Source organism: Astatotilapia calliptera, chromosome 8 (assembly GCF_964374335.1).
Source record: "Astatotilapia calliptera chromosome 8, fAstCal68.1, whole genome shotgun sequence".
Taxonomy (NCBI): domain Eukaryota; kingdom Metazoa; phylum Chordata; class Actinopteri; order Cichliformes; family Cichlidae; genus Astatotilapia; species Astatotilapia calliptera.
In genome coordinates this window covers 29532955-29554711 of record NC_137429.1, presented here as the reverse complement: position 1 = coordinate 29554711, position 21757 = coordinate 29532955, and the positions used below count along the sequence as shown (strand labels likewise).

At 44.2% G+C, this 21757-nt stretch overlaps 1 protein-coding gene across 4 annotated transcripts in view; it reads right to left on the bottom strand.

Moving 5' to 3' along the window:
• Positions 1–21757, bottom strand: part of jmjd1cb (jumonji domain containing 1Cb) — a 116599-nt gene that overhangs the window by 56089 nt on the left and 38753 nt on the right. For all 4 annotated transcript variants that reach the window (XM_080305680.1, XM_026177542.2, XM_080305681.1 and 1 more), the window contains exon 2: positions 7989–8180. In XM_080305680.1, the coding sequence (XP_080161806.1) occupies positions 7989–8180 (192 nt within the window). The remainder of the gene's footprint in view (positions 1–7988; positions 8181–21757) is intronic.

Below are 21757 nucleotides of genomic sequence, written 5' to 3'. Positions count from 1 at the left end.
AATTTTGAGAAAGGAAAAAAAACCCAAAACAAAACAGGGGAGTGGGGGTGAGATGAGACGCAACAGAGACACAGACAGTGTTGTTCTGCTGTATCTATGGGAGACCAGAGGAGAGCAACATACAGCCAGAGGAAAACAGAGCAAAGTAAACACAAGAGAGCTAAATGAAAGCCAAATGTCTGTGTGTGTGTGTGTGTGGGGGGGGGGGGGGACTGTCTTGGTGAGTTATGGGCTGGGTGGGGTCACTGGGAACTCTACAACATGAGAGACCCTAAACATGCAGCCTGTGGCAGGTCCTGTCTCAGGCATGTTCACCTCATGCACAGTTGTGGTCAGAAGTTTACACACAGTCATCATAAACATGAATGCAAGTTAACTCTGGGCTTGTCATATTTCTTTGTTCCAGGGTGGACGATGGTACAGCACACAGACTCAAGAAGTAGGAGCACAAGTTTGAACTCAACACAGTCAACAGTGTATATGCAGGCTCACATATAGCTACACAAACATGTCTTGTAACTTGACGAGACAAAGGCCTATTAACTTCTCATTAGTGTTCATGATTTGCAACAGCTGGCAGTTTGACAGCAGTCATTGATGGACCAATACTCAGAACAACGGGTCCAAGGAGCAGGATGTAAGAAGCAAAGATTTACATAAGTTAGGAGGATCTCTTGTAGCCACGTGTAAACAACTGCAGATTCATCAGTTCAAACAATTATATGTACACACAGGCTACTGAGACGCTTCTGAAAGGAGACCCAAACTGACTGAACAGTTAAACCTACCATTATAGAATAAAATAACCAGTTTTATGCATTTATGTGCCTTTAACAGATCATAAAGGCATTGCTGGCTTTTTGTTTCACTGCCAACAGGGAAACAGGCCAAATAGGTCAACAGCATGGCATGTAATGAATATGCAACATTTTCTTGTTATTGTAAAGTTTATTACAACAACGTAGAGCTGGGCGATATGAGATTTTTTCATATCACGATATGTTTTTTTCATTTCAGGCGATAACGATATCTATCACGATATAAGCCAAATAACTATATTTGTAAGATTTAAATGTGCCGTTGCTCACAAGTAAAATGTGAAATAATCAGCAGCTTGTTTTTATTTAAATATTTATTTCCCATAATAAGTTCAACAGGGTAGATGTACTTAAGGAACATGAGACTTTTTCAGATAAATAAAGGCAAATATTGCAAACTACACAAAAGGCAGCCGCTAAAGCGTTTAAGTTTCAAAATAGAACAAACAAAACAGACTAAATTGTCAATTCCACTTAGAAACAAAATATTAATTCTAAAAATAAATCTTAGTTTGTTTTACAGAAGAACAGACAAAACTGACTAACTTTTGTCAATATCAAATAAACTGAGAACTAAAAGGAAATTCTCAATCTCTCCTTGTTGTATAGCTTAGCTTTTCAAACAGTTTTAACAGTTACTTTAGTCTGACAAAAGCCGAATGACGAATCAGCGCTTCCAGTCAGAGACTGAGGCTACGTCCACACGTACACGGGTATTTTTGAAAACGGAGATTTTCCGTTTTCGTTTTAAAAAATAATCTCGTCCACACATAAAGGCAGAAATGAAGGAAAACGCTGCTATGAACATGCCAAAGCAGCAGGTGGCGCTAGATTCCTAACCGTGCAGAAATGTTGGCCAATCAGAAGTCTAGAAGCCTCGGTGGGAAAAAGTAAACAAAGCTGGGGCATAGAAGCAGAACCGAGTCGTATGTGTGGAGGGACAGTAACTGTGTGTATATGTAAGCATTTAAACACTGCAGAGAGTAGAATTAACAGTATTGTAGAAATTCATTTCACCGAAACAATAACGTGGCGCACAGTGTGACGCATGCACCAGTTTATTGTATTTCCAGACTTGCTTTCGGCACATTTACAGTGCACGCTACTCTGTTTTTTGTCAGACTTGAAATAGCCGAAATACCTTCACACTACGGAACTTCTATGGCTCTTCCGTTCGACAATCTCTCCGGCGTTGGAACCATCATCTGTTTTCTCTTCGGTCACGCTCGGTTGATTTTTCTAGTCGGCACACTCATTTCCTCCATTACCCGCTAGCTGCTTCCCAAACAAACACACGTGTGGCTTGGCACTTGTGCTGTATGTAACAAGTCACGCGACGTGACGCTGCGGCTGTGATTGGTTCGGCTCTGCGCTACTGAATTTGGATTGGCTGACCTTTTTTTTTTTTTTTTTTTTTTTTAAGAGGACAAGAGCGGCGAGGTCTATCGCGATAGCTTAATTTCTCTATCGAGTAAAAGTTATATCGCGATACATATCGTTATCGTTCTATCGCCCAGCTCTACAACAACGAGACATTGTGTCCTTGTGTATAATTGGATGTGTGTCAGTAACTGGGCTGTGACCCAGACACAACGGTATCCAACTACATAAATGGGATTTCTGTTAAGTGTTGGTTCAAATCCAAATGATGTAACAGGGAGAGGGTACCTGGTGTGGACCTGGAGTTTACACCCCCAGGCTGAAAGCAAGACGAATGTGGAGCTTACAAAGACACTCTTCACATTTATCATCAGACAATGCAAATAAGAAATTACAAAAGAGAAACATCAAATGAAACTTTGGGATCTATGAGATCATAAAATCAGAAAGAGTGGAGGCAGGAAATGAGCTTTTTTACTCAGCAGCTCTCTAACACAAAAACAGGCATGTATTTAAGCCTTGAATGGAGCTAACACTTGAGATATGGCTATCAGACTGCAGGATCCTCCTACAGCTGTTACTACTACCAGCAATTCATATTCTATTAATACTCTCACACACAATTTTCCTTTACGGCTGGGTCGACTTCTGCTCATCACGCTGCCTTTGTTCTCTACATCTAATAATCTGACAGCTCACAGAACGATCTGGCGTCTGTGGAGGTCTCCACACCACAGCTTCAGTGAATAATTACACACCTCCATGGATCTGGGGCGACCGTGGCTCAGGGGGTTGGGAAGCGTATCTCAGGGGGTTGGGTCGCCGGTTCGATCCCCGGGCTCTCTGTCCTGGTCGTTGTGTCCTTGGGCAAGACACTTTACCCTACCGCCTACTGGTGTTGGCCAGAGGGGCCGATGGCGCGATATGGCAGCCTGGCTTCTGTCAGTCTGCCCCAGGGCAGCTGTGGCTACAACTGTAGCTGCCTCCACCAGTGTGTGAATGTGAGAGTGACTGAATAGTGGTATTGTAAAGCGCTTTGGGTGCCTTGAAAAAGCGCTATATAAATCCAATCCATTATTATTATCTGCAAACTTCATCCAAACTCTTGCTAGTGACCTCGAAGAAACTGATGCACATTTTACTGTCATACTGAAGATGAAACATAGAGATGACAGCAGCTTATGTATAGATGTGCATTTCAGTATATTAGCAGTAGGGCTGCACGATTTTGCATAAAATGAGAATCACGATTTTTTGGCTTAGAATTGAGATCACGATTCTCTCACGATTTTCTTTTCCAGTATAAATATTTATTGCGCTTATTAACTGCACATCAACTTCGTTTGTCTCTGTTTGTGGCTTGGTTGGGTTTCTTTGCTTGGTTGGGTTTCTTTGCTTGGTTGGGTTTCTCAGGTTTCCCAATAGTGGGCAGTATTACCCCTTCAGTTTGTGGCTTCTTCTTTGGTTATTTGGTGTGCACTACACTGCCCCCTTTGGTGATGGGTTGTAAGCAGCAGGCAAAGTTCACGCAGGCAGTGTGAGAAAATGCATGGAGCAGAAAACAAGCTGCACAACTTTAAGCCCAGTTTACATCGTTGGGGAGTTTGTTGAGCCATAATCTGTAAGTAAGCAATGTCCAACTTCATTTTCTGTAAGATTTGTTACTTTCATGTTACTTAAAAGGTTATTTGAACGTATAAGGAAAGATGTTAGTGATGAATGTAAAGCATAAGAAAAGCTATGTTGCTAACTTCTGTTTTGTTTACAAAATATGTTGATACTGATGCTTACGTATTATTTCACTGTATGTTCACAGTCTTACAAATTAAAAGAGGAAAAAACGGTCTTCAGTTAAAGACACAAAGACAAAGCGATGTGTCCTGTCGTTCCTGGCACGTCCTGGATCAAAATGCGCTACAATCGTCGTCGTCTTTTTTTTTTTTTAATCGTTGTCATTTGGAAATGAGATCGCACACAAGTATGAATCGAGATCGCGATTTTCTAACGATTAATCGTGCAGCCCTAATTAGCAGTACAATAGGTTGGAGGACACGTGGACACCCACAGAGACAGTGAGACTAGCAGATCCTCCCATATCACAGCAGCTCTGCAAACAGACTTACACAAACACATGTATGAACCACACAAATACACAATCAGTCCAGTCCTGTAAACTCAGAGTGAGCTTCAAAAGAAACCAAAAACCCACACTGAGAAAAGCCCAGACAGAGAGATGAATGACAGTAATTAATAGTGAATTAATACTGATGAGTGCAACAGCCCCTCTGTGTGTCTGTGTGCACACTTATACATCCTTGTGAGGACCAAAAATTCAACTGTTACTATACTTGTGGGGACCAACAGTCCCTTATGGTCCAAATGCCCGTCAAACAGCTTTTGAAGGCATGTTTGAGGCTGAAATTGTGGTTTTAGTAGCAGGGTCACAGTTAGGTTATGGTTAGGGTTCAGGTAAGCAGCTAGGGAAGGCATTATGTCAATTACATGTCCTCACTGAGATATAAAAGCCAAGTGTGCGTGCGGATAGTTATGCAACAACAAAGCGATCTGCTGGGTCCACTGGCCTGCTCATCTATGCTGTCTCTGTCTAGCAGCAGCTGCTGGGGCTGAAAATTCAGGCAGGACCCACGTGAGGTTTTAAAGGCGAGTCAAAGCCACACACTGGAGAACAAAGCGCTTGGAAGCAAAGGACTCGGTGTGAGTGGTGAGGGTTACTCAGACCAGGGCTCAGATTGGTGAGGTTTGCTGACAGGCCGAGTGGCTGTTTGAGAGTCTGCAGATCTGACTGACCTGAGGCGCCAACCAGAGGGCAGCGGGTCAATCAGGTATATATTTCAATGTTGTTGCTATGGCAATAGCAACGGTGTGATAAATCTGTGAGAAACAGGAGCAGTAAGAGAGGCAGAAAAAAGTGTGCGTGTCTTTGAACTCTTATCTACAATGTGTGTGCCAGATGGCACCGTGCACTCTATTACATAACCAAAACAGTGAATCACATTCGTACGCACACAGAGAAAAGAGCACAGTCGGAAAATAAATGACATCAGTGCCAAACATTTCCGAAGCAAGTCCTCCAATAAGTGACAAAGCCAAAAACACGAGCAGACCCACAGGATCATCTCCTCAGACAGTGGTGCGACATCGAGACAGCGGCATAAACACCACGGTAACCACACTGCCACCACACCAAAGTGTGTGAGTGACGCAAGCCGCAGAGCAGACCGAGCCTCACGTGATCACTTACACACACTTTGAAGGCCACTTACAGACAAATGTAGTTTGACTAAGGTGAAACTGAGTCCAAGCCCATCTCTGTGGCTCTGCCATTGGCTGAGAGACTGAGGATGTTGGGCTCAGTCCTCTCCTAACCCTGCTGACTTTATCCAGTGATGACCTGCTGCCTGTGCTTGTGCTACTGGAGCCCTTGTAGAGTGTGAAGCAGCTGGCAGGAGGATTAGCACTTGCAAGTCTGAGGCGGGGTTCTCGGTTACCTAGACTCCTCCCCAAGCAGACTTCAGGTAACCATCAAATAACACAACAACAAATTGCTCGCCATATCCTTCTGCTTATCTGAATTTGAGTTGCGAGGGCAGCACCCTAAGCAAGGAAACCTACACCCTCCCTCTTGCCAGCCACCTCCAACAGCTTATTCCGGGGAACGCCGCAGCGTTCTCTCATCTCAGGGCCTCCTGCTCCAGTAGGCGACTGCCTCGGCTGGCTCCTTTCGATGTGGAGTAGTGGCTCCACTTATATCTGCGATCTCATTCTTTCGCCTTTCAACAATTAACAATAACAGACAAAAAGATCAGAACAGCAACTACAGTGCTCCATCTGATGGCAAATGGCTGCATAACATTTAGGACAACAATTTACCTGGTGCTGATTTTAACTGTAAACCAATTAGATTAAAGGACTAGTAAGTCTGGTACAAACGACTGACAAGACTAGTCCTCCAGTTAACTAGTCAGGCACATCAGGCACTAGTCCCATCTGTACCTCAATGACTGCATGGTGCCCAGGCTCTGTTGCTGCAAAACAACCCAAATCATCCCCCACCATATTCTCCACAGAAACTAAGATTGGGGCTGCAGCTGCAGTGATGCGGACGCTGCACCGGTCCGTCGTGGTGAAGAGGGAGCTGAGTGTAAAAGCGAAGCTCTCAATTTACCGGTCGATCTACGTCCCTACCCTCACCTATGGCCACGAGCTGTGGGTAGTGACCGAAAGAACGAGATCGCGGATACAAGCGGCAGAAATGAGCTTCCTCCGAAGGGTGGCTGGCCTCTCCCTTACAGATAGGGTGAGAAGTTCGGCCATCCGGGAGGGGCTCAGAGTAGAGCAGCTGCTGCTCCACATCGAAAGGAGCCAGCTGAGGTGGTTCGGGAATCTGACAAGGATGCCCCCTGGGCGCCTCCTGGGTGAGGTGTTCCAGGCATGTCCCAGTGGGAGGAGGCCCCGGGGCAGACCCAGGACACGCTGGAGAGATTATATCTCTCGGCTGGCCTGGGAACGCCTTGGTGTTCCCCCGGATAAGCTGGAGGAGGTGGCTGGGGAGAGGGAGGTCTGGGCCTCTCTGCTTAGGCTGCTGCCCCCGCGACCCGGCCTCGGATAAAGCGGATGAAGATGGATGGTTTCTGCTGAACAAAGCACTGGGAATCATGGTCAAGCATCTCCAATTTGACCTTGTCTGGCCAAAAGACATTGTTCCAGGACTCCTGTGGATTTTTCAGACACAGCTTTGCAAACCTACGCTGTGCTGCCATGTTCTTCTTTTTTTAAGTGTACTGTCATGAACATTTATCATGGTCACGGAGCCAGAGATCCAGGTCTATGTCTTTCCATGTTTCGGAGCACTGCACTCTGAATCTGCTGGGACGTCCACTCCTGGAAAGTTTGCCCCGCTGTGTAAACACACGTCTGAATGCTCCACACCAAACTGTCACACCCGCTGCTTCCACACAGATCGTCACACTTGCTGATCATAAATGAATTTAAAATCAGATATTAGTTCATTTAAAAGAGATTTTGGAGGAGTTGACATATTGTCACAATCACTGGAATCAGCCTTTGTTTGTGGCTTTAATCAGTAAACACAACAACAGTGAACATAGTAACAAAGTATCCACTGTGCCATAATATGGTGCTGTATTATTGATCTGTATCAACTAACTCACAGCTATGATCACGGGGTGTAAAGATTATTAGAAGAAAACAGATAATAATCCATAAGAAACAGTTTGTCATCACTATTGTTCAGTCATCATCATGCAGCAGGCAGCTACACCTGCTAGCTGCCTGCTGCAGAGAGCCAGATGAGATAAAGCTAACATGAGTTTTTATGGTGACAGAATCATTTGTGCCACACAATCAGACCACGTGGATAACGACAATAATCCAGGTTCATACCAGTTGCAGCAGCGGTGACTGTGCAGAAAACCTAACCCTGGACAGCAGCTGCAGAGGACGCATGTTGGCTGTGAGCAATCATAGCTGAGCAGCTGAAGAACTTAAAACTTCATCAGTTCACTGATGATTGACAGGAAACGGAAAAGCATGACACGCCGAGCAAACAACAGCAGGAGCCAAACAAGTTTATAGAAAAGCTTGTAAACAGCAACACCTTTATGCAAAACCACAGAGACGATCCACAGAGCAGCAGATTAAAGTGCAGAGAGAACAGAATACTTGGAGCTCCACGCATGCAGCAGAGTCAACTTGGCTGGCCAGTCTCATTACCGTGCCCAGCCTATAAATAGCAAACACAGGTCTTACCAGGGCAGGCCACTGTATGTGTTTGGCCTTGGATCCCTGCAGTAGGCCTCCTGCTCCTCCTCCTCCTGCTGCTGCGCACTCCTTCCTCTTGGCCCAGACCAGCTGATGCTCTAGTAGAAACAGCTGGAAATCCTCATAGACCTTCACCCACTCCCTCTTGTCCCACTCCTGGTCATCAAACTCCACATAAACCTGTACACAACACAGCAGAAGGAAAACACACAAAAAACTGTTAATAACCGATAAAATGAACGCAATCAGTATCGTTTGGTTTAGCTCATCAAGACCCACATTAAGCATCTGCTACACACAGGAAGAGGAGGAAGAGGAGTTAAAAGGACAAAGAGTAATATCTCTCACATACAATGTAAATAAGTAGGATTTACAGCTGGATAATAAACAATAAAGATAATTATCATGAAATAAGTTAACCTCGATATAAGTATGACGCGATCAGTCACCCATGTTTGGACAGACAACGTGACAGACCAATGACAACCATAATAGCCCCCCACAGAACCAATCACGTGGCTGGGACAGACTTCAGGTTAGGTTGATTTACACACGTGCTAATGTTTGGGCCGCAGCAGCCGTACACACCAGCACGCCGGGAGCAACAAAACATGGACAGTGGCAGAGTTAACGACCACGAATCCAACAGGAAGAAAGAAGAGAGCGACGTGTGCCAAAGCATGTTTCCATAAAAGGCAGGTATCAACACAAATCATGTTTAGCAGCAGTGCAGAGACATTTGGACAGGCACCACACAACATAAGACATACAGTAACATGACAAATGCAACATGATCCTGAGTGTAGAAGGACAGTCGCACAGCTGAGCCTCGCTGACCAGCTCTGCAGACACAGAGCACGTGCGATCAGTCTGCAGCCGCTCTTTAGTATTCAAACGCTGCATTGCTGACATCAGAAGATAGTCCAGTGACTGACTGTTGCACATGTTTGTGTGTCTGTGTGTGTGCAGTGATCATCTCTCTCTCTCCATCCTCATCATTTACTCCCCCTCCCCCACTCTTTCCTCCACGAGCAGGGAGACAGAGGAAGAGAGATCAGCGAGTGCATCTCTCTCCTCATTCAGCCTCCCACCCACTCCGTCTCCCACAATGCACTGCTGCAGTCGACTGAGTGATAGCTCCCAGCCAGCACACGCTGAGGACATCATTGTCGTGCCGTCTTTGTTTACCCTTGCTGTTTTATCGCCACATATTACTCATCTGTTTATTGCTGCATACTTTTACCCTCCACTTCAAATTCAACACTGGCCTCCTTCTTTATTTTGTTTGGTGGAGTAGTGCTCATTCCTTTACACCATCACCCTCATCACCCTTCCCTGCTCATGTGATCATCCGTCCATCCTGGTGTGTGTCTGCCACTTCGGATTCTTTCAGTGCTTTCCCTTCATTTCATTCTGGGGCACAAGCAGCAGTTTACTCACTGTCATCATTCATTCTTACTGGTTTCATCATTATACTGGTGTCATTATCATCAGGATCATTAAAATGCATACCTTCTGTCACCACTGAAGAGATAATGTCGTTCCAGCTGTTTCCTCTGATACCCACCACTGTTTGTCTTTAAACAAGGCAAACTGAAACGTTATCGCTTCGTGCTATAGGACACTGATCACCACACGTGTGATTTTACAGCTGTGACAAGATCAGAGAAGAACGAGTGAGATAAAGAGAAGTGCTGCTAAGATACAGTCATAAAAGAAATTACATGATTGTCCTCATATCCAACCATTTTTACTCATCACTCGTTTTCAAATCTAATCCTCACCTCATCTTTTCAATATTCTATATACAGACGAATCCAGTCAAACTCAACAAGACGGCAAGTCATCCTTCTAACTTCAGGAGAAGCAGGCTTAGAATGAAATAAAACCAAAAGCTCAGAGAAAATGAGCTGCTGGCCTGATCAGAACAGTGACAGTGTTTCAATTAAACTCACCTAAACAGCTAAATCTATCATACTTCAATCGAGTTTTGCTATCAGGATCCTATTTTCACTTTAAAGTGAGACAGACAGAAAGACAAAGACACTGAACATTAGGGCTGCCACGATTAGTCGACTAGTCACGATTACGTCGACTATCAAAATCGTCGACGACTGATTTAATAGTCGACGCGTCGTTTGAAGCTTTGTAAGATCCCAAAAGACGCAGGAATAAGTAGCAGGATTTAAGAGTGTAATAACGGACTGAAACAGAAGATGGCAGCACTGCATGTACAAGGATGCCAGCTGCCGTTAAACTCTGAAGAAGAAGAAGAAGCAGCTGTGTCCCAGAATTCATAGCGCAGCCCAGCTTAGTTTCCAACAATGGCGGCAGCTAGTTAGTTTTAATATTACTCTTATTATTCTTTCTGGGTCCCAAAATAAACGTTTAACATATTTTCAGGCGAGAATGTAGCTGTGTAAACCTCAAATATCTGCTCAGTTTATCAGGACACCGCATATTTTCAAAAGCGCTCCGACGTTTTCGGAGACGTCTGTTACCCACTAGCTCAATAGTTAGCCGGGGCAAGGCTCACCCAAATCGTTTTCAAACCCACCGCTGTCTTTCCTACTCAGGTTAAATATATATGAGTCACTTAGATAACTTAAAAATGTTATTGTTTGGCTTTTTTAATATTTTATTTGTTCCTGAGTAAATCGGTTTGGCTGAGATTAAAGTTATAGTTTTTACACAGCTGAATAAACGTCAAGCAGACAGCTGATTATCAGAAGTGTGAGATGCTCCAGAATTTACTCCGGTGTCCTGTTATATTTTAGATAGCAAGGAGTTTATTAAACTTCACCGAAACAATCTGCAGATTTCATTAAAATTGAATAAACTATCATCTTGTCTTTATTTTTAGTTAGCACAGACCTTAAACACTTAAAGCTGTAAGCTAATGATAGTGATCATTATGATGGTAGAGCAGATGCTGCTGGTGCAAGAATCTATATGTTTTGCGTCCAATGGATGATGATCTGATTAGTCGACTAATCGCAAAAATAATCGGTGACTAGTCGACTATCAGAATAATGTTTTGTGGCAGCCCTAGTGAACATTCACCTCTAAAGATACAAAACATGTAGTAAGTAGCTCATACAGACTGAATTGTCCATATAAAAGTACATTTATAATAAGCTAAAGCAATCGTTATAAATAATAATATTGATAAAACAAAACAAAGCAAAATAGAATTTAAGGATATCAGCTCACAGGGGAAACGGTGTCAAAGCACAGAGTTGGAATAATACAACGAGAAATCAAAGTGTTTTATTGCAGAGTTATAGATTTATTATAGATTTCTTGTATCTGTCCTCGTGGCAGCAGAGCTTAAACAGCCCCGCCTCCCGTCCACAGCATGATCGGTAAACGTCTCCACCACAGCTGTTTCCATTTGAATGACTTATTTAAATACTATTACAGTATGTAAAACCTCAGCTTTAAGATAAACATCAAAGAATCCAAGTAAGAGAACAACAGTCAGCAAGCAAATGAGGAGCAGGGAGGCCTGTTTGACTTTACCCACTGGAATCTCTAAACAAATACCTATGTGAGTGTGTGCGCTGTGCGGGATCAGCGTGATGGGTCACATTCTCCTCAGCGATCTGCTTCATCCAGCTCTACAATCTGGAGATTTCACTCTCAGTCGAGCACAAGAGACGTGCCGACGACAGGGAGAGTGAGACGTTCCTGCAGAACCCGTCTGCGTCTCTCAGCAGCGCACAAACCGGAGCTCACGCGTGGGACGTCTCAGATAGATGAACACATCTCATGGCGTCTGAGCATTTAGACAAAGCTGCAGGAGAAGGAACGCCGAGGAGGAGAGCTGCACAGTCTGTTCCCCTGTCGGGACGATCCGTCTGCGAGCACGTGTTACTGTTCACAGCAAGGAAGACATGGCACACACAGACGTATGCAGATGCACACACACACACACACACACACAGACGTATGCAGATGCACACACACACACACAGACGTATGCAGATGCACACACACACACAGACGTATGCAGATGCACACACACACACAGACGTATGCAGATGCACACACACACACACACACAGACGTATGCAGATGCACACACACACACACAGACGTATGCAGATGCACACACACACAGACGTATGCAGATGCACACACACACACACACACACACACACACACACAGACGTATGCAGATGCACACACACACACACACACACACACACACAGACGTATGCAGATGCACACACACACAGACGTATGCAGATGCACACACATGTAGAACTCAGTCACGAAAACACACCATAGAAACTGGAAAATGGAGAGTCTGGTGAGTTGGTTGCTATAGTAACTGAAGGTCGCACTAAGCACTGGCTATGTACACACACACACACACACACACACACACCTAGTTTCCTATTGAATCTTTGTGTGTGTTTCTTGGTTTCCACCTTTCACGTGCAGCTGAGCGTTCAGCTTCAAACATTTCAGAGCTTTGAGCGTGCAGCCAAGAACAACAGCAGATGCAGGGTGGGGGCAGAGAGGGACAAGCAAAGTTTATCAAAATCTCACATATTTTCTCTGTACAGATGCTTTAGTGTCTGATTGTTTTGGAGGTGTGTTTAGCAGTGCAGCAGAGTATAATCTGCCCATCACTAACAGCTGCAGAGCTGCGTTCTGGCTGGCTGCACCGACGGCCGCTGGCAGCCAATGAGCACAAGTCATGAAAATGTAGAACCAATGGGGGGAGTGCAGTCAAATCTGCTTTTTAAACTGAGCACCAGGGGAAGCTGGAAAACACACCCACACACACAAGAAAGAAGACAGAGAGGAGAACAAAGGTTGTGACTGAGAGAGCACTTCATGACCATGATGACAGCAGCAAGGTGTTTCCAGTGGACTTACTGAGATGCATAAGCATAAAGCACAAACATGCACATCCTTGCATGGAGTGGAAGTGGTTTGGCCTTCATATGAGACTGCTCGAGTGCACTGCAGGAAGCACACATGAACGTGCAGGTAAACCATTCTAAACAATCTCTTCATGTTTTTGAACAACATCACATACAGCTGCAGCAGCAGACTGAAAGCCTTCTGGGAGTTTTGTGATTGTAACTGCAGGACAAATCACGCACTCTGTCTTTAATTTCCTTTCTCTCATTACAGTGAAAACTATCTATGAACATTTGAAAAGAGTCGACAGAGTGATTCAGTGTTTTTACCCCTCTGATGACTTCATAACTTTCACAAGCAGCTACACCCTCTTCCTTTCCTCTCCTCTCCATCTCCCTCTAGATCCGTCTGAGCTCCAGTCTTACCCTCCAAACAGTCATGTCCACACACACGCACACACACACACGCACACACACACACACACGCACACACACACACACACACACACACACACGCACACACACACGCACACACACACACACACACACACACGCACACACACACACACACACACACACACACGCACACACACACACACACACACACACACACACACACACACGCACACGCACTACTATTCTGCTTGCCAAAAAGTCTAATCTGATTTACTGAGCTTGACTGGAGAGAAAACATGCTAGCCAAGCTAAAAAGACTTCTTTATCCCCCCCCTGGAACCTCCACGGCCTCACACACAGAGGAGGAAGCACACAAACACACTTAGAACAAGTAAGGAGATTTAAACTCAAGCCTTTCCATCCGCAGTAACAGGAGAAAGAAAAGTTACATCTGTCACCACGAACAAGCCCATCCTTTATACTACTTTGAGTACTTGTGTGTTTGTGACATTATTTGCCTCATTACATACAAACTGTAGGGTCACGTAGAGCTGACTCGGGGAATGAACAGGCCGAAGAATGCAGAGATACAAAGGCAGTGAATTTGCACCATGAAGAGGTGAATCTGTGTCACATTACATGAACACAAATCTGCATATCAGCTACAGCATATCAGCTGGGGACTGTGGATTCCCCTGAGAGCAATGATCAACAGTCAACAGTATGTGGTGACAGAACAAGGAGTTCTAAAAATACTAAGAAGAGAGGTGAACTACTGAGCATGAACCAGGCTTACAATACTGAAGCCAAGGTGCCACGTAGCAACAGATGATGCTGGAGCATTTTAGAGTTACAGAATATCAATCAGCACGGTGACTTTCACAGAGATGGTCCCCAAGAGGCACATAGATATATGAAGCAGCTGCTGAAACGTGTCAGTCTACCCTGCAGCACAGATGGTTATGATCTCCCAAGTTATAAATAAAACTTCGTCGCTTTTCTGTGAGGAAGCATGTGTTAAAATGTTAACATTCAGGGTCTAGTCTGATTCACTGAGCATCTTCAATAACAATCATCTATATTCACAGTCACCAACTGAACAACATGGTGCTTCACAATGAAACGAACTCCAACACAGAGACAGACAGCACTCTGTGAGAGTGTCTCTTTTGTGGAAGGTCACTGGGTTAGAAATAACACGAAGGCGAGAGATGCAATAAGAGAGCAGATGAGTTGAAGTAATGCTCAATGACAGCATGAAGCCACGTCCCTTCTTCTAGAAGGTCATCTCTCTCTGCTCGCACCACGCTGGAAACAGACACGATGCGTAGCACAGACACATGCAACACAACAGAACTGGAACCGGGAACATGTGGAAGAAAGTGGAAAAAGGTTGAGACAAATATGTAGAGTGAGCAACAGACAGATAAAGGAAAGCAAACGTCCTCGAGCAGAGTGACCCAGCTTTTCCTGCCGCTCTCCTCTTTCATCCACTCCTCTCCTTGTGAAAGATGTGTGGGCCCAGGAGCCAGGAGGGACTGTGCTGCCGACGCTTCAAGACAAATCACATTGTTGTCGTTTGTAGATATGATCCAATGCAACCAGGAGAAAACAGCTGCGTAGTGTTGTGCTTACAGGACAGTCACACATCCTAACGCGTGTTCATGGAGGCACGACATAGGCCTGCTTCTTTTCAATTTCAACATTAGCTCCTGAAAACACAACATCTCAAATGAATACAATATTCTAGCATGAACCTCTGGGTTTAGTGCAGCGCAGGAAACCACAGTCATGGTGAGCTGAGCCACACAAGGTCACTGATGAAGATTAATTATTAATTATTATTAGGAAAGTTGACAGTGTGGGAAACGTGTGGTAGGAGGAGGTGCACAGAGACGGCCACAGCCTTCAGAGGGTCGTTCACAAAACAGGAACCAGTGTGAAGTGTCTGTTTGTGGAGTCATCTGCTGCTGCTGGTCCAAGTCTACAGTCAATGCAGCCGTCCAGCAGGAGGATTCACTTCATCTTTCTATGCGCTGACATACACAGATGCCAGTTTCTTTACATTTCCTAAGGAGAAACTACGAGGAAGATGAGGAAGACCAACCCAGTAACACTTCAGCCGACTGCCTCCATGCAGTGCCGCTTTGAAGCAGTAATTTGTGGTAAAGGTGAATATATGATCGAAACATTCTAATGTGAGACACTCGATTCATGATATTCATGAACTCTAAACTAGAGATGGCACGATACCACTTTTTTATGTCCGACACCGACATCATAAATTTGGATATCTGCCGATACCGATATGAATCCGATATACTGTGGTTTTTAATCAATAAAACTGTTTTTTAATATCTTGCTGCATTTTGATAAGTTCATACTCAAGTTTAAATAAACAACAACACTAAAGCTATTCTGTTACACCTGTATGTAAAGAACACACTGCACCCAAAATATTTCATAGATCAGCAAAACTGATCAATCTAATGAACTTAAACCTGCTCCATCCTCCCTGTTCTGGTGTTTTAAAGAGAACTTAGCAGAAATATTAAGAAACCTGACTAATAGGGTTGCAAACTCCCAGCAAAAAAAAAAAAAAAAAAAAAAAAATAGGGAACCACCCCTCACTCAGCTGATCAAGCTTAAACGTGCTGCTGCTGTTCAGCCGCTGGTTTCCTCTTTCTGCTGCAAAGTGGGCCAAAAACAAACAAGAGAGACGGACTCACGACAGAAAAGCCGATCAGCTGATCATTGATCAGTTTCATGATTGAAGTAGGAGCAGGAGAGAGAGAGAGGCAGTCGCTCCATATATCGGTTGTTAAGCTTAACGCTGGAATGCTTTACAAACATTCAGAGATGAACTTACACACTTGCTTTACTTCTCTGGGATCACTTCCTCGGAGATGAAATGCTGGTTTGGTAGCGAGGCTACAAACACACACAGCGGCTCTATCACGTGACCACACTGCTCCGACGTGCTACGGTTATGAGCCGAGTCGCCATGTCGCAAGTTTTGTGAGGTGCTTTTTTGATATTTAATGGATCGGATTACATTTTTTATTTCTCTCCGATATCCGATCCAGTAATTTACGTCAGTATCGGACCGATACCGATACGTAATATCGGATCGGTCCATCTCTACTCTAAACCACGTAGAAGATAAAAGAAGGCCTGAAACATTTCACTTTACACACAATGAATATAGAAGGTGAGATTTTATGACCTGTATAAACATCTTAATGATATTCATCATTTATTATTGTAGTCAGTATTAAAGACATGTATGTGGTAGGGCTTGATGAACTGCTGGTTCTTTGGACTCATCATGAGACTGAGCACGTGTCCCGACCTCACTGAGGTGGCTCGCATGTAGGGCTGGGCCATATTATACCGTTCACGGTAATACCGGTATAATGTTAGGCAACGATAGGAAAATGAAATATCGCGATAGAATATGAGTAAAACGCGCATGCGCAGTGCCTTTGTTTTCATACGCACATGGCCGATTGTTGAGGAACTAGAATTGGTTTGTAAAAATGGTGCAACTTCCGTGATGTGTAACTGGTTTGGTGTTTGTCCATCAGATACACAACAAAGCACATTTTTTTGCAGAACATGCAAGCGGCCGTCGTTATTGTCGTATTTGTCGGACTAAGATGCTCTTAAATCTGGGAGTAATCTGGGTCCTAAACTCCGTATATTTGACTTCAGGTCAAACAACACTGCAGCATCACTAAGAGTTAAAAACTGTCTCAATTCTTTCATCTTTAATAAAACGATCAGCATTGCTGCTTTACCAGGTGTAACTATGAAGTTTAACTTCCAGGCATCCATGAAAACAAAAGTTATTACATTTAACGGAGTTAGAAGTTAGCAGGAAGCTAGCGGAAGTTAGCTCGCTAGTTTCGCTAGTTACCTAAGCATGATATAGCATGTTCTGACTGAGAGATTTCTGAAAAAAATCAAACGTACAGCTCTGCTATCACTTCCAACATAAATGAAGACAGGAAACTAAACAGCAGTGACGTTTGTAGGGTTACTGAAGTTGGGCTAGCTGGTATATAAGGATGTGCTACGTGATCGCTAGCGACACAGCTATGTTAGCATAACATAAACAGTGAAGCTGGAGGACGAACGCTAACACTTTTCCACTTATAAAAGTTAACGTGAAGGTTCTTCATGGTTAGAGACAAATGCAATCGCATGGCAGGATGCTGTAAACGGACCAAACTTCAGTCAGGAGAACAACTGAGATAATCCATCCACAATACGAGGTTAGTCATTAATATACTGCAACAACATGGGAATAGAGCAGCTGCCAGAGAATTCAACATTAATGAATCACTGGTACAGAAGTGGAGGAAGCAAGAAGAATGAGTTTAATAAAGTTTGACTTATCTGACTGCTTTGTTTCGCTTAATGTGCCTTATAATCCCGTGCACCTTATGGTCCAAAAAATACGTACTGCACACTGCAGTTTAATGTTGCAAAGCACCTCTTTTTAACTTCAGTGGATATTATACATGGTTATGCTCAGGACATGTCAGCCCATTTCTACTGGAAATGCCTTTTGGTTAAACTTTCAGCAAGGAATTTGCATTTGCACTGTTACATTTTTATAAAGCTTTAATGTACATAAAAACCAGCTTCTTGTTTAAGTGAAAATAAATGGAAGGTTGTCTTTTTGCGCTAGTAATGTTGTGGAGTTGTATTTTGTCTCGCATCAATTATATCGTCAGTTATATCGTTATCGCAAATTTTCAAATATATATCATGATAAATATTTTTGGCCATATCGCCCTGCTCTACTCGCATGCGTTTGCTTTTCTATTATTATTGCTTTGTTTTCCATCCATCTACCATCTCTCTACATGCCCGAGGAGTAAGATCCCTTAGACTGACACACACACACACACACACACACACACACACACACACACACACACACACACACACACACACACACACACACACACACACACACACACACACACACACACACACACACACACACAGTTTAACTCCAGAAGCACCTGCAGCCTTTTACCTGTGTAGTCCACATGAACTAACTAACTGAGCTGCTGACAGGAAACCCAATTTGTTTCTTAGCTTCAGTCTTGAAGCCACCTGTCTCTGATCTGTTCAGTAGTCACACTTTATTAAACTGCCTTTCACACTTTTCTGGAACTTCAAAGAATTTTATTTTTAATTGCAATTAAACTTTGATAATTATCAAAGGAGACTTGGTAATCTTTCTGCAGACCTCAAACAAAGCCTAAAATGCACGGGTTGTTGCAAAGACACAACATAGCCATGGATGTGAGACAGGTAACACACTTCATTGCACTTGCAGCTCTGCAACCCTCGTGTGAAATATCAACTCCTGATGGGAACAGAGAAGCCGACTTCTGAGGGAACCAAATAAAGAACTAAATGTTGAATATTCAGCAGAATATGAGGACACACTGAAGGAAAAAGAAGGCGGGGCTTTCTTCTCTGCATTGCCTCCCCTCCCTCTTCTCTCACTCCCCGTCTCCTGATAATACAGCTCTAATAATAGTCTAGTTGCAGCGAGACAATCGTTCAGTGGAATCTAGGGCAGCCACTGCAGAGCCAGCATGGGAAAATCCCTCCTGTCCTCTCCAGCCTGCATGCCTGCCTCTGCATCTGTGTGGGTGTTTTCAGTTCATGCTGCACAGGAGGAAAGAGAGCACTTGTGTTACATTTAAAGATCTTTATCCTGAAAATCGGCCAACAACTCAGCCATTTCTTTGACACGTGGCCTCCCAAATATGTGTCCCTTGGCATGTGGGAGCCTCCTACAGTGGGGGGGTAATGAATAAATAAAGCCCTCTGTGCACGACGAGCTCTGGATAGAAACAGCATATATGGACTCAACATATATGTGCATTCATCATACTGTAAGCTGTAAATTCGTGCTCCTCTGTGACGCGTCGGGTGAGCTCTGGTCTCTGAATAAACAACCGTGACAAACATCTGCACACCGCCACCTCTGTGGATGTGTCACAGTGCTTCAGGGCTGTTTAATAATCTGTAGTACATCTTTAGTCACTGTGTTCTGGCTTTATTGTATGAACAACCACAATTACTCGCTGTCTCAGCAGTGATTCCCTCCAACAAAGATCTGCTTCCTGAATATAACCAAGAGCCGTCAAAGCCCGAAGCTTAAACTGCTTCAGTTCCATAAGAAACCCTCTACAGGCCTTAACGATTTCTCCTTTATACTTGATAATATGCAGGGAAGAGCTTTTGTGCGACAAACACAGAGATGAGATTTGGAGTTGGGTGGGGACGGGGTGCCATTAAGCATCATCTCATTAATGTCACGGGTAAATAGTGACCTGCAAGTTTTTATGTTTTTCCTCAGAGAAGACTCCTGGATGAAGTGAAGGAGTGCATGCAGAGGGTCGGATTCTTCTCTGTTTGGCACTGAGTCGATGCACCGACTGCGTGGGCATGTCTAAACTGAAGAACAGAACTGAGCTAGGCTAGACTGGTGCTGTGCCTGGAGACACCAGCTGGGATCTAGTCTCACTCTAGCTTCCATCCATGCGACTGTTTTCTACGTGTTACGCAATGACAAATATGGGGGTCAAACTCCAGCTGTTATCAGCTAGAAAGTGACAGTTGTGCAATATTACACAGCCAACAGCAACAACAGTGTGTTTGTAAACCTGAAGTAGTTTGATTACACTCAGTGAGCAAAAAGAAAGAATGAAACCAGTTCAGAGTTCAGAGACACGTGTTCACTGTGCCAGGAACACTGTAAGGCCTGGGTTTAGTTACCGCGTCCTAATGGGGAACTTTTTAAACCAGTGTCATCCAGTCAGGGGTTCAGTGAGCTGCTAATGGTCCCACGCGTATAAGAAAATAACGTATTCTTCAAGGGTTTATCCCTAAATTTAAATGGAGAGATTTTTCCTTGTGAAAATCAAACCCTCTGCAGCCTCTCGGGGATAACGCCGTCTGTTTTTTCCTCTGTCACATTAGGAAGTAGCTTTAGCTTTAGCAGCGAGGCATTCTGGAGTTTAAGCCAACATGGCACATGGCACGGGCCCGTCACACAGACACAAGCTGGCCCAATGTCTCCTCACCAGAATAAGTGTTTATGCCAGCTGCAGTCTGCACTGTAATAATATTCATGTAAATGACTCGAGCCTTTGGAAGAGAAAGGGAAAAAGAAAGGCTTGTCTGTCTGTGGGTGGAATTATCACAGGAGCAAAAGCTTCATTGTTGTCAGGTATGTATATGTACATGAATGTAGCTGAAACAGCTGCTGCTGTCTTCACACAACAACAACAGGCTGAGCTGTATGAATATGGAAACACTGGCTGAAACCACGACAACTGAAGCAGAGATGCGTCACACACACCCAAGGCTGGTCGGCCCTGTGCTGTAGTGCCAGGCCAGCTTAATCAGCCGGGCTCCTAGTACCGAGTCATGTGACTGCGCCGAGTCTCAGCTGTGTGCGCCCATGAGAAAGGAGGCAGAGAGAGGGACTCTGCTGAGGTAGGCAGGAGTTTCCACACATGCACATACACAGCAAGCTCTGGGGTTGATACAGTGAACAAAGAAGACCTCTATTCAAGTGAGCATTCACAAGTAGGTCTGCATCGAGTTAGAAGAGCTAAAAGTTTGTGTGTGAAGCACGTGTGCTGCAGAAAACAAATCTCCAGCTTACAGACGAACACCCTGGTACTGTTAGTGTTTCCACCTTAAAAAGCACTTCAGCCCTCAGCATAGATGAGTTCAAGTTCGTGTGTTGTTATTTGCCTGCTCATAGTGTGCGCTGGACTCCAGATTGTTGTTCTCGGTGTGCAAAGGCCACTTTAGCCGTGAGTTTAAGAGTAACTACTGAGTTTGAAGTAACTCTTGCAGTTCTTCTGTCTCCCCTCAGTAACTATGTGGGTAGGTGTTAATATTTGTGTTAATAAATATGTTGGAATTGTGTTTTCAGACATGAAACGTCAGACTGTTTTATTCTGCTCTGTTTCCTGTAAATGTTGGGGACCATAGCTGACCGCTTTCACTCATATTTAACCTTCAAGCTTCGTAGGGTCTCTTTGAGTCAGTCCATTGGAGTTCATTCAGTTTAAAACAGGAACAATCAGTCAACTCTGCACTAGAGCTGGGCGATATATCGAGTTTTTTAAAAATATTGATATATTTTCATACGAGATATAAGATGTGGCAATATCGTTTATATCGATATAGTCTATGTTACGTTATAATTATACTTGTGGAGCCGCAGGTTTGCCTCTCTTTCGTCCACTTTTGTCTCTACGCAACGTTACTCGGCCTCGCCTCTCCTTCACTGAACACAACTCCGCCTCCCCCATAGCTTCACCTGCAGGCAGCGACAAGATGAAAGCGGAAAATCTCCGTTAGCGAGTTACCGTGCGTGGGGCTGGTCGGCGTCAACGTGTTAGCGAGCTAACCGCGCTAACGACATGCAGCCCG